The sequence below is a fragment of the Alexandromys fortis genome, unplaced genomic scaffold, assembly GCF_014885135.2.
Source record: "Alexandromys fortis isolate MF-2015 unplaced genomic scaffold, M_Fortis_MF-2015_v1.1 scaffold_22, whole genome shotgun sequence".
In the NCBI taxonomy this organism is placed as follows: Eukaryota; Metazoa; Chordata; class Mammalia; order Rodentia; family Cricetidae; genus Alexandromys; species Alexandromys fortis.
The window spans coordinates 9,263,931-9,277,079 of record NW_026067900.1 but is presented as its reverse complement, the minus strand read 5'-3'; the positions used below and the strand labels follow the sequence as shown (position 1 = coordinate 9,277,079).

At 42.8% G+C, this 13,149-nt stretch overlaps 1 protein-coding gene across 1 annotated transcript in view; it reads left to right on the top strand.

The window, feature by feature from the left end:
• Positions 1–11,573, top strand: part of Scg3 (secretogranin III) — a 37,577-nt gene extending 26,004 nt beyond the window's left edge. The window contains exons 11-12 of the mRNA XM_050126024.1: positions 6,275–6,355; positions 10,185–11,573. Coding sequence (XP_049981981.1) covers positions 6,275–6,355; positions 10,185–10,303 — 200 coding nt within the window. The 3' untranslated portion in view covers positions 10,304–11,573. The remainder of the gene's footprint in view (positions 1–6,274; positions 6,356–10,184) is intronic.
• The last annotated feature ends 1,576 nt before the right edge of the window (positions 11,574–13,149 follow it).

Here is a 13,149-nt window from a genome sequence, read left to right as displayed (position 1 = left end):
GGTGTGCGTCACCACCACCCGGCTACACATTTTATTTATTGATTAATGGAAAATAATTCATTTTACTTTTGAATATAAGTTAGACTATTTAAGCTATTGTTTTCTAAAGGAACTCATATTTTTATTTATTTGTATTTATTTATTTTGGCTTTTAAAGATAGGGTCTCAGATAGTCCAGACTGAACTTCAATTTACTATGTAGTTGAAGCTGGCCTCAAACTCCTGATCCTCTCATCTCTACCTCCCCAGTGCTGAGAATATAGATTTGAATCACCACACCTGACACGGCTTAAGAATATTTTTAACATGATTATTTTTGATGGGTAAAGTTATTTGTATAATTCAATAGTTATTTCTAAATTTAGGAGTATGCCAATAATGAAAACTTCATCCTAATTCTAACCATATCCAGAAACTTGTTAATTTTTCTCTAGAGACCAAGAGAATGTCGTTTAAAACACTCCATTATCTAAGAGCTGCTCCTTCTGCCAGTTGGATGTTTACTTACTCACTCTTGATGTGTGAGTCACTGAAGATATTTTTTAATTAATTAATTCATTTTTATGGGGCTCGTGGGGGGGGTGAGACTTGGTGCCCATAGAGGCCAAAAGAGGGCATCCAATACCAGGAACTGAAGTTACAGATGGTTGTGAATCACCATCTGGAGTCTAACAATGGAACCTGAGTCCTCTGGAAGAGCAGCCAGTGCTCTTAACTACTCAGAAACCTCTCCAGCCCCTTAAAAAAACTTTTGAAAACTCATCCAAGGGATGAGATAAGCATTGTAGCACCATAGGCTCATTCTAGAAACCATTTGTCATGTTTCTAAGTAGATACTGGAACTAAGCTGAAAATGGGTGGCCTCTGAGGTGACTTTCGCCCGAACAACTTCCCTTTCCCACCCCTGTTGTATAGAAAAGTCAGGCTATTTAATTCATAAACTGACAGCTCATGTGGATCCTTTCGTAAGCAACAGACAATTACATGCCTCCACTCAGGTCCCAAGTCGCTCTGTTAGACTCGTTAGAGTCTGGTCTCCTGTGAGCTGACAAGCAAGATGGGAGCTCAGGCAAACCCGGGAGACTTGCTTCAACCTACGTTTCTGAAGGACATCAAAGGAAGTGTCTCCTCCTATGTAGAACCATAAATTGCCTCTCCAGAATCCACCCCCTAATTAACAAACCAGTAAAGCAACACACAAGAAATGAACTGACTAACGTAAGAGCTCATGGCCAAAGAGGAGTAAAACTGGGCCTTGAACCCATGACCCCGACTCTTAATCCAGGGCCTTCCGGCATTTATAACAGCATCCTGTGGCCATTTAAAATACTATCCCTGTGGAGAAATTATATTTCTCCTCCTTCTTCCCTCCTTTCTGTTTTATTCTTCTGTCTTTATTCCTCCTCCTTCTTTTCTCAAGATAACCTCTCGCATACCCTAGCTGGCCTCAGACTCCCTATGTAACTGAGGGTGACCGTGACCTCCTGAGTGCTGGGATTACAGAAATGCATCACCGTTTCAACGTACGTGGTGCTAGGGATCAAACCTGGGCTTCATGCATCCTAGGCATGAACTCAACCAACTGAGTTACATTCTCACCCTTGCTGGTGTTTGTGCCAGTTGCTTTGAGATGTGCAGTTCAAAACTGTAGCCATGTAATAGTGACACCGTTTTGAGCATTACAGAAAACAAGTCTTTACAAATACTTGTGGTTTTGTCATTAATTTCTTTATGGAGTGCACACACCATAGCAGGCACACAGAGGTCAAAGCACAGTTTTCGGAAGTCAGTTCTCTCCCTCCACCACGTGGATCCGGGGGATTGAACTCAGGTCATTAGACTTGGCAGCCAGTGCACTTATCTGCTGGCCCATTTGGGGAGGGGGACAGGAGAGGGGGGTCTTTTGTCGTTATTTGTGTTGTAAATGTTCTTAAAGCTCTAATGTCGTTAGGGTCTGAAGTACTCAGTAGATCAACCATATCGATTTCTATGCTTTTGTTCAGGGCAGGAAGAGGTCAAGATAGTACATCAGGGCCAAAAAGGCCATGTGTATGAAGGGATATTTCTCTTATGGCACTGAGGACCAGAACATCCAGAGAAGCAGGCCTGCGTCTTGACTCTGGCTCCCTCCCATCTACTTCAGCATGTGTTTTAAGCCTCATGCCATATTACCTCACAGCCATGAGCTATTTTTTTCCATGGAATGCTGAAATAAATTGGGAAAAAAAAAAAACCACAGCCCAGTGTTCCAAAGTGGACTCTCATGGGCTTTCAGTGCACACTGCATAAATAAAAGGTTTACTTTGCAGCTCAGGGAAGAGAAAATGTAAATAAAAGCCAGCTGCTCCTCTCCAGGAGCAGAGGACATCTGACTTCATCCCCACTTTCACCCGTGTCCCAGGAAATGTGTGGAGGACTCAGATCTGGTGACACTGGCTGCCAGACTTTGCCACATATTTGAATAACCTCAGGGTTATATATTAAGAGGCTGATACTTGATTTCTTACCCCTAGATATGTGTTAATTTTCAGGGTTCGTCAGTGGGCAACAAAGACTTAGAAGCACTGAGGAGGCTGTGTGGACATGCCTGAGGAACACAAGGCTGAAGTACTGATCTGTCGTTTTATTGTCTATCAGTTGAGAGCTGTCCTGTTATCATAGGTGAATAAAGGAGGCCCAGGGGCTCAGTGGTTAAGAGCACTAGCTGCTCTTCCCAAATACCCAGGTTCCATTCCCCGCGTCTACGTGACAGCTCATAGCCATCATGTAACTCCAGTTCCAATGAATCCCATGCCCTCTTTTGCCTTCCAGGGCCACCAGGCCCACAGTGCATTTACGTACATGCAGAAATATTCTCATCCACATAAAATAAAAATTAAAGCTGGGCGGTGGTGGCACAGGCCTTTAGTCCCAGCATTCAGGAGGCAGAGAGGCAGGCGGATCTCTGTGAGTTCAAGGCCAGCCTGGTCTTACAAGAGCTAGTTCCAGGACAGGCTCCAAAGCTACAGAGAAACCCTGGAGAGAGAGAGAGAGAGAGAGAGAGAGAGAGAGAGAGAGAGAGAGAGAGAGAGAAAATAATAAATCTTTAAATGGGGAGGACTCAAAGGTGGACAACATGTGCTGGGTTGTTGTTGTTCTTGTTGTTTGTTTGTTTGTTTTTAAGCAGGGTCTCACTAAAAGCTCTGGCAGTCACGGAACTCAACGTGTAGACCAGTCTGACCTCAAATTCAGGAAGACCCTCTGCCCCTCTGACCCTCTGCTCCTCTGCCTCTCTGCCCCAAGTACCAGGATTAAAATTGTAAACCCCCATGTTCCCACCAGGGTCTTATATATTCCAGGCTGGTTTTGAACTCACTAGGTAACTGAGGATGACCTTGAACTCCAGATCCTCCTGCCTCCACCTCCCAAGTGCTAAGATTATAAACATGAATTACCAAACATTGTGTGTTGCTGGGGATAGAACCTGGGGCTTTGTACATTCTAGGCAAAACCTCTCAACTGAACTACATGCCGTTCTCAGGCCCTCAAAATATTCTAACCTTCCTAATTCAGCATTTTAATGTAGTATTTAAATAGTGAATAAGCATTGATTTTCTTTTTATCACATAAGATTTCCACATTATAATATGATATCAAAGATTAGATTTTCAAAAGAATGCTTTAAATTATTTTTAATTATTAAAATCAGAATATATTAAGATATACTCAAAATTTTCAGAAGCCCTAATTATCTAATATTCTAACAATAAATTGTTATCTATTTATTAAAATACGTCATATGAATATCACTAACTTGATTTAAACTCTTTATAAGAAGAATTAAGTTTGAAGTAGACTACACTGCACTAAGATTTCTTTCCTTGTTCAAAATGCCTCATCTAACTAAATTATTTTGAAATAGAAATCACTATATTACTAAATCCAGACGGAGGCACGGTGGCTCACACCATAATCCCAATACACAGAAGGCAGAGGCAGGAGGATAGCCACCAATTGTAGACCAACCTGGTCTATGTAGAAAGTTGCAGACCAACCATGAATCATGGAGAAACCTTGTCTCAAATAAATCAATAAGCAAACTTACTAAATCCTGCTGGTCAACTCTATAACAAGTAACGAACAGCACCAACGCCCATGTACTGAATTGTTAACACTAACCTGGGACATTCTTTTGTACGTGTTCTGACTCATATTGCTTTACATGTGTTATTTTTATTAGGCAGGGTGTGTGGAGATCAGAGGACAGGTTTCAAGCACCAGCCCTCTCCTTCCCACTTCACATTGGTTCTCGGAACCGAACCCAGGCCATCAGATTTTTGAAGCAAGTGCTTATAACCCACTACCCCTTCACCTGACATTCATGCAAACAAGCCTCACGTTCATAGAAACAAACCATTGAAACCAAAGCCGCTCTTGCATAAGTGAAGACAGCGAATAGGGGCCAAAAATTGTGGCAAGTCTCTTTTATTGTCCGTTTATCCCTTTTCCATAGAAGTTTCTCGGCACTTCATTGGGAACTTGATAGCATGAAGTCATAATCATGAAGTCTGCGTGGGCTTCGGGCCAGGAAGAAAGCTATCCAGAGAGTCCTCTTACATGCAACTGTGGAAATATAACCCTGGCAGGTCTTAAGGCAGTGATACACTGCACATGGACTGTCATCAGAATCCCCAAGCGCAGTCCCGGCTCTACAACGAACATATGTATATATGTGATATTGCTTCACTCTCTCTGTGCCTCAGCATCTTCATCTGTGAACTAAGCGATGATGTTAGGGCTGCCTCAAAAAGTTGTTGAGAGGAAAGGGTGGATGGGAATGCATTTTGGAGCAGGAAGAACAACCTGTGGCGTATGGTAAGCACATGGCCCAGCTAGAGCAGACAGAGCTCTGCAGTCACTAGTGGCATCAGGGCTCAAGGTGGCCTCAGATTGATGGCATTGCCACACAGCAGCTGGACAACCAGCTCTACAGAGGTTCTGGACTCTACTGTTAGATGAAAGAGAGAGGGGAGGCTACCTGGTGTCTTGCTACACTTTGAACATAAGAGTTCATATCAATAGAGATGATAGATAGCTTCAGTGTCAGCTGAGCTATCTCACTGTCCACATGTGACCGTGGGATCTGGTCTTTCAGATGGTGCACATATGAGAATCCAAGCAACACAGTCCAAATTCGTATTTTGTGGCCTTAGTCAAACTTCAGAGTCCTTGATTTTTTTTTTTTTTTGAATTTTCGAGACAGGGTTTCTCCGTAGCTTTTTGGTTCCTGTCCTGGAACTAGCTCTTGTAGTCCAGGCTGGCCTCAAACTCACAGAGATCTGCCTGCCTCTGCCTCCCGAGTGCTGGGATTAAAGGCATGCGCCACCACCGCCCGGCTCAGAGTCCTCATTCTTAAGGTAATAATACCTCCTTCCAGGCACGAGTGCCAACGATATCCCAGAGCCAGTGCTCAGTTATCCTGGGAAACTTTGCCAAGAGTTGTCTATATAATTTTATTTTCAGTATATCAGTATATCTAAAGGAGTTTTATTAGAGTTGGTTCAGAAGTTCATCATCCTGACAGACCCAAAGGCCTGGTCCAACCTTCTCATCTGCACGTTGACTTAGACCCTCTCAAAACTGGGCTTGGAGTTGCGAGAGAGACTACAGCCAGAGATTGTGAACCTTCAACAGATGGAGGTGGCAAACACCTGCCATTCCAACTTGTGCTTTGACTTGAGACTGCTCCTCACGAGAACCATCCCTAACCTGAAATTACCCAATCTTAAGAATCATGGGGACATATCGATCTGGGAAATGGAACTGAAATGTCTAAGAGCATATAGTGTTCTCGCAGAAAACCTGAGTTCAATTCCCAGCACCCGTGTCAGATGGCTCAGAAGTGCCTTTAATTCAGCCTCGGGGAATCTTATGCTTTCTTCTGGTCTCTATGGACAACTGGATTCACACATGCACATACGCACCCACAGACACACACAAATGCACACAATTAAAAATTTTTAAAAAATTTTTTAAAAAGCCTACGCAGACATCAAACTAAATTTGTGTGCAGCATAACTAACCATTCTTGATAGTTCCCAGCATGGTCTGTGTCTGGAATCTTATTCCCAATGTTGTCTTTGAAAACTCCCTACACATGAGCAAATGTGTGCACACTTGAATAGAGACTTATTGTTCTACAAGTTCAGTATCTATGGTTTTGAACATGGTTCTGGCTTTGAAGAAGAGGCACAGTGAAGTTTTATATTTAATCTGACTCTCCTGCCTTTTCCAGGGAAAACAGAAGCCTATTTGGAAGCCATTAGAAAAAACATCGAATGGTTGAAGAAACACAACAAAAAGGGCAACAAAGAAGGTAAGGGCTTGCTGTGGTTGTACTTCACAAACTTTGCCCATTCCCCAGGGTTCCTTTTACACTACAATCCTTGAAGTCAAATTGACTGATGTAAAGTCTCCTCTCAAACTCAGACTCTCAGATGTCATGGGGGATATGCCCACCACTTCTCTCTTGGTTTTTAAGTTATTATAGAGAAGAATAGTTTTGTTTGCTTGTTTGTTTTGTTGAGGTCACTTCTAGCATCCGTCTTTCTGCTTGTTATTCAGGGTCTTTTGAGTTTCCATGTGAGGTTTAAGATTTTCCTCTAGTTCTGTGAAGCATGTCTTTGGAATCTAATGGGGAGTACATTAAATCTGTATACCATTTGTGGTATTATAGTCATTTTCTCGATATTAATTCTTCTCATCCATGAGCATAGGACATCTTCCCATCTTCTAATTTCTTTCACCTCCTTGGTTAGGTATCCGTGGCAGGCCTGAAACTCTCGTAGACCAGGCTGCCTTTGAGTTTACAGAGATCTATTTGTTCTGCCTCCACAGTGCTGAGATTAAAGGTGTGCGTCGCCATGTCTCGCTTGGTGGCTTTTCTGTCTCAGTGGTCTTTTGAAGCTGTTATGAATGGGATCCTTGTCTACTTTTCATCTCAATAAGTTTGTTGTTAGTTTATAGAAATTCTACTGTGTTCCACATGTTGATTTTGTATCCTGCTGCTTTTCTGAAGTGTTTATCAGACCCGAGAGTGACGGCAAAGTCTTTAAGGTCTTTTCAATGTAGGATCATATCTTCTGAAAAAGAGAGAATTTCACTTCCATCTTTTGTATTTGTTGCTTTTCTTTCTTTATCCTGATTTATTGCTTTGACTATGTCTTTAAAGACTATATTGGATAAAAGTGGGTAGACTGGTCATTATAGGTGGTAGAAGAAATGTTTTCAGATTTTCTCCACTTAGTATAAGGTTGGCTATAGGTTTGGTAAGTATGCTTTTAGTCTGTTGAAATACGAAACCTCATTTCTTTCTTTTTCAAATCAGTTTTTCAAAGCATTTTCTTGTTATTTTATTATGAAAAATGTCAAGTAAAGACAAAGTGAACAATACAATATATCCATGTCTGTCTCCAGCACCCATCTTGAATAGGGATCAGATTTTGACATTTTGCCAATTCCATCTTACCCCAGATCTCTTCAGGGTTTATCATTATCACTATTTGTTTCCATTTATTTTGAGATCGGGTCTCACTTTACATACTAGGCTGTGGTCAGAATCACAGCAAACCTTCTGCCTTAGCTACTCGGTGCTCACCTGACTCTTAGAGTATTTTAAACGGGTATTTTCTGAGCACGTAGTGGGTATATTCTATGTTCTCAAAGGCAGTCCCTCCCTCACTTACATAAAACAAATTTAAGAACCAAACCCTGTTCAATATTCCAGAGATACAAAGGACGAGAAGATGCAGCAACCACACACACACACACACACACACACACACACACACAGGTAGTTTACCATATATGGGGCCCTGGTTGGACCTCCTCAGTATTGTCCTCCTTAGGCACAGGAACATTGAGGAACTGAGAGGATAGTTCGGGTCATCTTGACAACACAACATTTGGGGAACGGGCGGCAGGGAGGAAGAATCTTCTGAGGATGAAGAAACGATAGGTACAGTTAATAGGTGGGCAAGGAGACTATTGTGTTCCCGAAACGAGCTGTATTTTGTCAGGAACCTGCGAGTGAGTGGTCCAGAGTGAGTTTGACTGCTGCTGTGGGGAGGAGCAGCAGTCAGGTGTAGGAAGTGATGCAGCCAGGCCAGGAAGGGGCTCTGAACACTCCACAGTGGGGGATAGTCTTAGCCACAGGAGCCTAAATTAGAAGCTAATGTGGTTTTAAAAGAAAAGCATCCAGCAGCCGTGTGGTTAAAGATTGAAAATGAGGCCCTGGAGAGCAAGACAAGGCCAAGAACTGGAGGAGAAATACGAGGCAAGAAAAGATGCGGCAGAAGCATAAGCAAGCCGAGGAAATGAAGGGAGAAGAGAAGCTCATGGGCTGTGAGGAGAGTGAGTGGTCCAGAGTGAGTCCAGGGGCTCAGCCAGGGCAGCTGCAGGGCGATGCCTCTCAGGCTTTGGAATCATTTAGATCACAGGAGTTCCTCCAAGTATTCATGTGCCACTCTGAGGGTGGAAATGTGCTATTAGGGGATTTTGCCATTGTACAACATCATAGATGAAACCAACACAAACCTAGTGGAGATCAGTCGCTCCGTATGACCTCTTGACGCAGTCATGTGATGCACTGCGTCCAGCATGAGAGCTCACAACCTGTCAGTCATCCCAGCACTTGAGAGTCCGAGGCCAGATTAGGCTACAGAGTGAGTTTAAGACCAATGCTGGCTACCAGTCCTGTGTGACCCTGTCTCAAAACAAACAACAGCAACTACAAGCCTCTTGGGTTTTGTTTTCAAAACAGGGTCTCGAGTAGCCAAGGCTGGCCTTGAACTTGCTAGATAGTAGACGGTGGTCTTCGGTGGTCTTGAACTTCTGATCCTCCTGCCTCCACCTTCCAGGTACAGGGATATATAAAGCCCTAAGGTTGCGGGGGGGGGGGGGGAAGTTGTGCTTTTCAAAATGTAAATTGCAAACTGAGCATGGTGTCACATCTGTGTAATTCTAAGGCTGAGTCAGGAGAATTGCCTCAAGTTCAAATCTCTGGTCTTCATAGTGATTTCTAAACCAGTCTGAACTACAGAGTAAAACCCTGTTTCAAACAAAGAAACAAAAATTAATACTTGAAAAACAAAGGAGATGGGGAAGGGTGTGGGGGTCTTTAGAAAGATGTCACAGTCTTCCTTGGGGACCTCTTTATTTCGGGTGCATGGTTTGATGGTTTGCCTGGATTTTTAAGGATAGACATAGGAAACAGGAAAGGTTTGACTTTTTGCTCCATGTACACAATTCAAACAGCCATGAAATAATCACAGACATTCTTAACTTGGCAAAACAATCCAAAATAAACAAACAACAGAAAAAATTACTTAAGCTGAAATCATAGGCTCTGGAGGTTGCCTTTAACCATAATTTTGCTATACTTGTGAAAGCAGAAGGTTTGGGACCATTCCTGATTCAGCAACAGCACCTTCTGGGAGTTTATTTAAAATTCAAAGACTGGGTCCTCACCCCACACCTGAGTATAAATCTGCAATCTCCAAGAGCCCCAGATGCTGCATACACTTTGAAATTTGCTAAGCCCTGTGTAAATGGAGACTGCACTGCACGTTGGTTTTCCGGCCGCCCAGACCTGAATAATCACACAGAAACTATATTTATCACAACACTGTTTGGCCTATGAGCTCAGGCTTCTTATTAACTCTTACATCTTAAATTAACCCATTTCTATTAATCTGTGTATCGCCACGTGGTTGTGGTTTACCGGTAAGTTTCCCATGCTACATGGCATTTCCCTGACTCTGCCTACTCTCTCTCTACATCTCTGTTCAGATTTCCCACTTGGCTATATTCTGCCTTGGCATAGGCCAAAGCATCTTCTTTATTAACCAATGGTAATAAACATATTCATAGCATACAGAGGGGAATCCCACATCAGCACTGGTCCAGGAACTTGTTTCCTTGTTGGTGATGGTATATCCCCCTGGGTTGTAGTAGAGAGATATTATGGTACCCAAAAATACTTTAAACAGCACAGTACAGTCCAAACCCAGAACATCATATCTTCTACTGTGAAGGTGAAGACTGGAAATTCACTAAATACACAAAATGTCTCTTAACAATAAATACTGTGATGGGTTTTCTTTTTTCCTGATCTTTTCTCACAATACTCTAATAATATTTTCTAGACTATGACCTTTCAAAGATGAGGGACTTTATCAACCAGCAAGCTGACGCTTACGTGGAGAAAGGCATCCTCGATAAGGAAGAAGCTAATGCCATCAAGCGAATCTACAGCAGCCTGTGAAGGCGCCAGGCAACCTGAGCCTACCAACTGTTCCAGCAAAAACAATATAGCTTAAAAACTAATTCGGCAGTTAAGGATTTACCCTCCCAGGAGTATTAGAATGTGCTGAATTTACAGTAGTTAATCCCTTAGAAATGGGTAAACTAGAGATCTCTTGCCATAAATACCTTATGAAAAGTAAAGCATACGTAAGCTGAGGTTTTTGTATATAGAGTCCGTATTTCCTCTTAAATTTACATTTTATAGTCAGAGATGTGCTGCTCTGGAAAAGACTCGAATGGGTTGAACTAAGTCTGAACCTTCTTCCCACAGTCTTACTCTCCCTGAAGACCTGAGAAGTCCTGTTTCTAGGCACGCTGGACACCTGAGCCCTGTGTCAGGTGTTTGTTACATGATGCTTCCGCTAGCGGTTCTCTGTTTGGCACTGGAATAAACCCACATTTCTTCACAGCCTTGATGTGCTGAGAAGCAGCAGCTTCTTTAAAAAAAAAAGTTTTAATTGAAATAGAAGTATATCATTTTTCTTCCCTCCCTTTCCTCTCTCTAGCCCAGTGGTTCTCCATCCTCCTAATGCTGCGACCCTTTAAATAGTTACTCAAGTTGTGGTGACCTCCAACCACAAAATTATTTTCATTACTGCTTTATAGCTTCAGTTTTACTGCTGTTGTGAGTCGTAATGTAAATACCTGTTCTCCTACTGGTCTTAGGTGAGCCCTATGAAAGAGTTGTTTGACCCCCCAAAGAGGTCAAGACCCACAGATTGAGTCTCCCAGCTACTTACTCCTTCCAGCCTCTTCTGTGTTTCCTATACACACAAACAACAAAAACAGCTGCTTTGGGGGCTGTCCTTTTTAATCAACTCTCTGTTAGACCCAATGACACAAAAAGGAGGTTGAAAATGGGTACAGGAGTCACTGAGCATAGCCCTGGGAATATAGCAGTGACAGAATGCTTGCATAAAGGCCTGGACTTAATGTTCAGCACCACACACACACACACTCACATAAATGCATACCTTCATGAACACATATATGCACACAGTCACACACATGAACACATAAATGACATACACATACACACAAAATTGAATTTAATCAACAATTTACTCCCTACTTATATTTATATTTCCCTTTTTTTTTTCTTTTTACTATACTGAGGTTTCAGACACTATTGCTCACTCAACAGAGATAAAGATTTATATAGTCAAGGGTGGTCCTTGGACTTCCCACAGGGCAGGGAACCCTGAATGCTCTTTGGGCTGACGAGGGAGGGAGACTTTATTGGGGGAGGGGGAGGGAAATGGGAGGCGGTGGTGGGGAAGAGACAGAAATCTTTAATAAATAAATAAATAAATAATTTTCAAGAGGTAATCAAAAAGTAAATAAATAAATAAATAAATAAAAACTATTTCCCTTAAAAAAAAAAAAAAAAAGAAGAAGCCCAATGAGGTCAAACACTGTTCAAAAGCAAAGTCAACATTTATGCTCTGATCCAGTCATCTAAACTGGATTTGATGCAAGCCGTGTTAGCTCATCAGAGAGCAAAGGACCGGGCAGCATGGCAGAAAAAGAGGTAAAAATCACCGGGAGGAAAAGGTTATGAATTTTATGTTCCTGCCACTTGTTTGTTTGCCACCACAAGCACGAGATTGGAAACAACCACACAACCCAATAGTCCTCCCTGCATGCCAGTGGTCCTCCCTGGACCCTAGTGCTCCCAAATCAAAGGTGGCATTGGAGTACGTTACTCAGTGTAAAACAATTGCACACATAGTTATATATGCTTACCTGAAACCATAAACATAACAAGCTTTGTGAATTAGCTGTCCTTGCTTCTGGCGACCCGCTGGTGCCTACCCTGCCGTTCTGAAGCCACGCCCATACTCACAGTGGCAGTGGGTTCTTCCCGGAGAGCCACAGAGGCAAACAGAACACAAAGCCTGCCAGAAACACAAACTAATCTCTCCTCATGTTCTAGAGAAGCCAGTATCCAGTCGCAGGTGAATGTGGAGACAGAGTTCAAACCGCCTTAGCCCAAACTGCATTTCCCAAAGCATCATGACTCAACTGTTTCATGAATCATCTGTGCTGACCAACTCTGTGTTAGCCATGCCGCACATCGGCTTCTACCTCAGACAGGAAACCGGCTCAGGCTGGATCATCTTCTTACCTACCGATTACACAGGGGTTTTTTTTTTTGTTTTGTTTTGTTTTTTAAAGCAAGTAATTTGTTTCTTTATTTCATTGTGGTCTTCATTAGTGCCTCTTGGTAACCAGGACAGAAGGGGCGCACTTGATCCTATTTTTATAAATAAGAAGATTCTTTCACAAAGGAACGAAGGCCACTGGATAGGCTCAAGTTCATGAGGTCAACAGATGGTGACACTGGGGCAGAAGCCAGTTCCGAGAATCTGGGTCCTGTCTATAGTGACTCCATGCCAAGGTGCTTCAGTTCTCTATCCATGAGGCAGAAGCAGGAGGGACTCAAGTTTGAGGCAAAACTGAGCAACACAGCAGACCCTGTCACAGAAGAAAAACAAACAGCCAAGGTCAACCAGGGTGACAAAAGCCTGCAATCCCACTCTGAGAAGGTGAAGCAGGATTGGGAACTGCAGGTTGCCTGGGATACCTAGCAGCTTCCAGTTCCGGCAGCCTGGCCTGGCGTGGCAAACCTCGGGAGGCAGCAGCAGGACTGCTGTGCGCTTGAAGCCAGGCAGGGCTAATAGTGAGTCAGCCTGGGGTAGATAACAGGATCCCATCAGAACAAACTAACAAAGAATCCCTCTAGTCCAGTAAGTTAAACTGCGGCTACAAAATTACTGAAAGTTTGAAGAGATATTTTAGCTA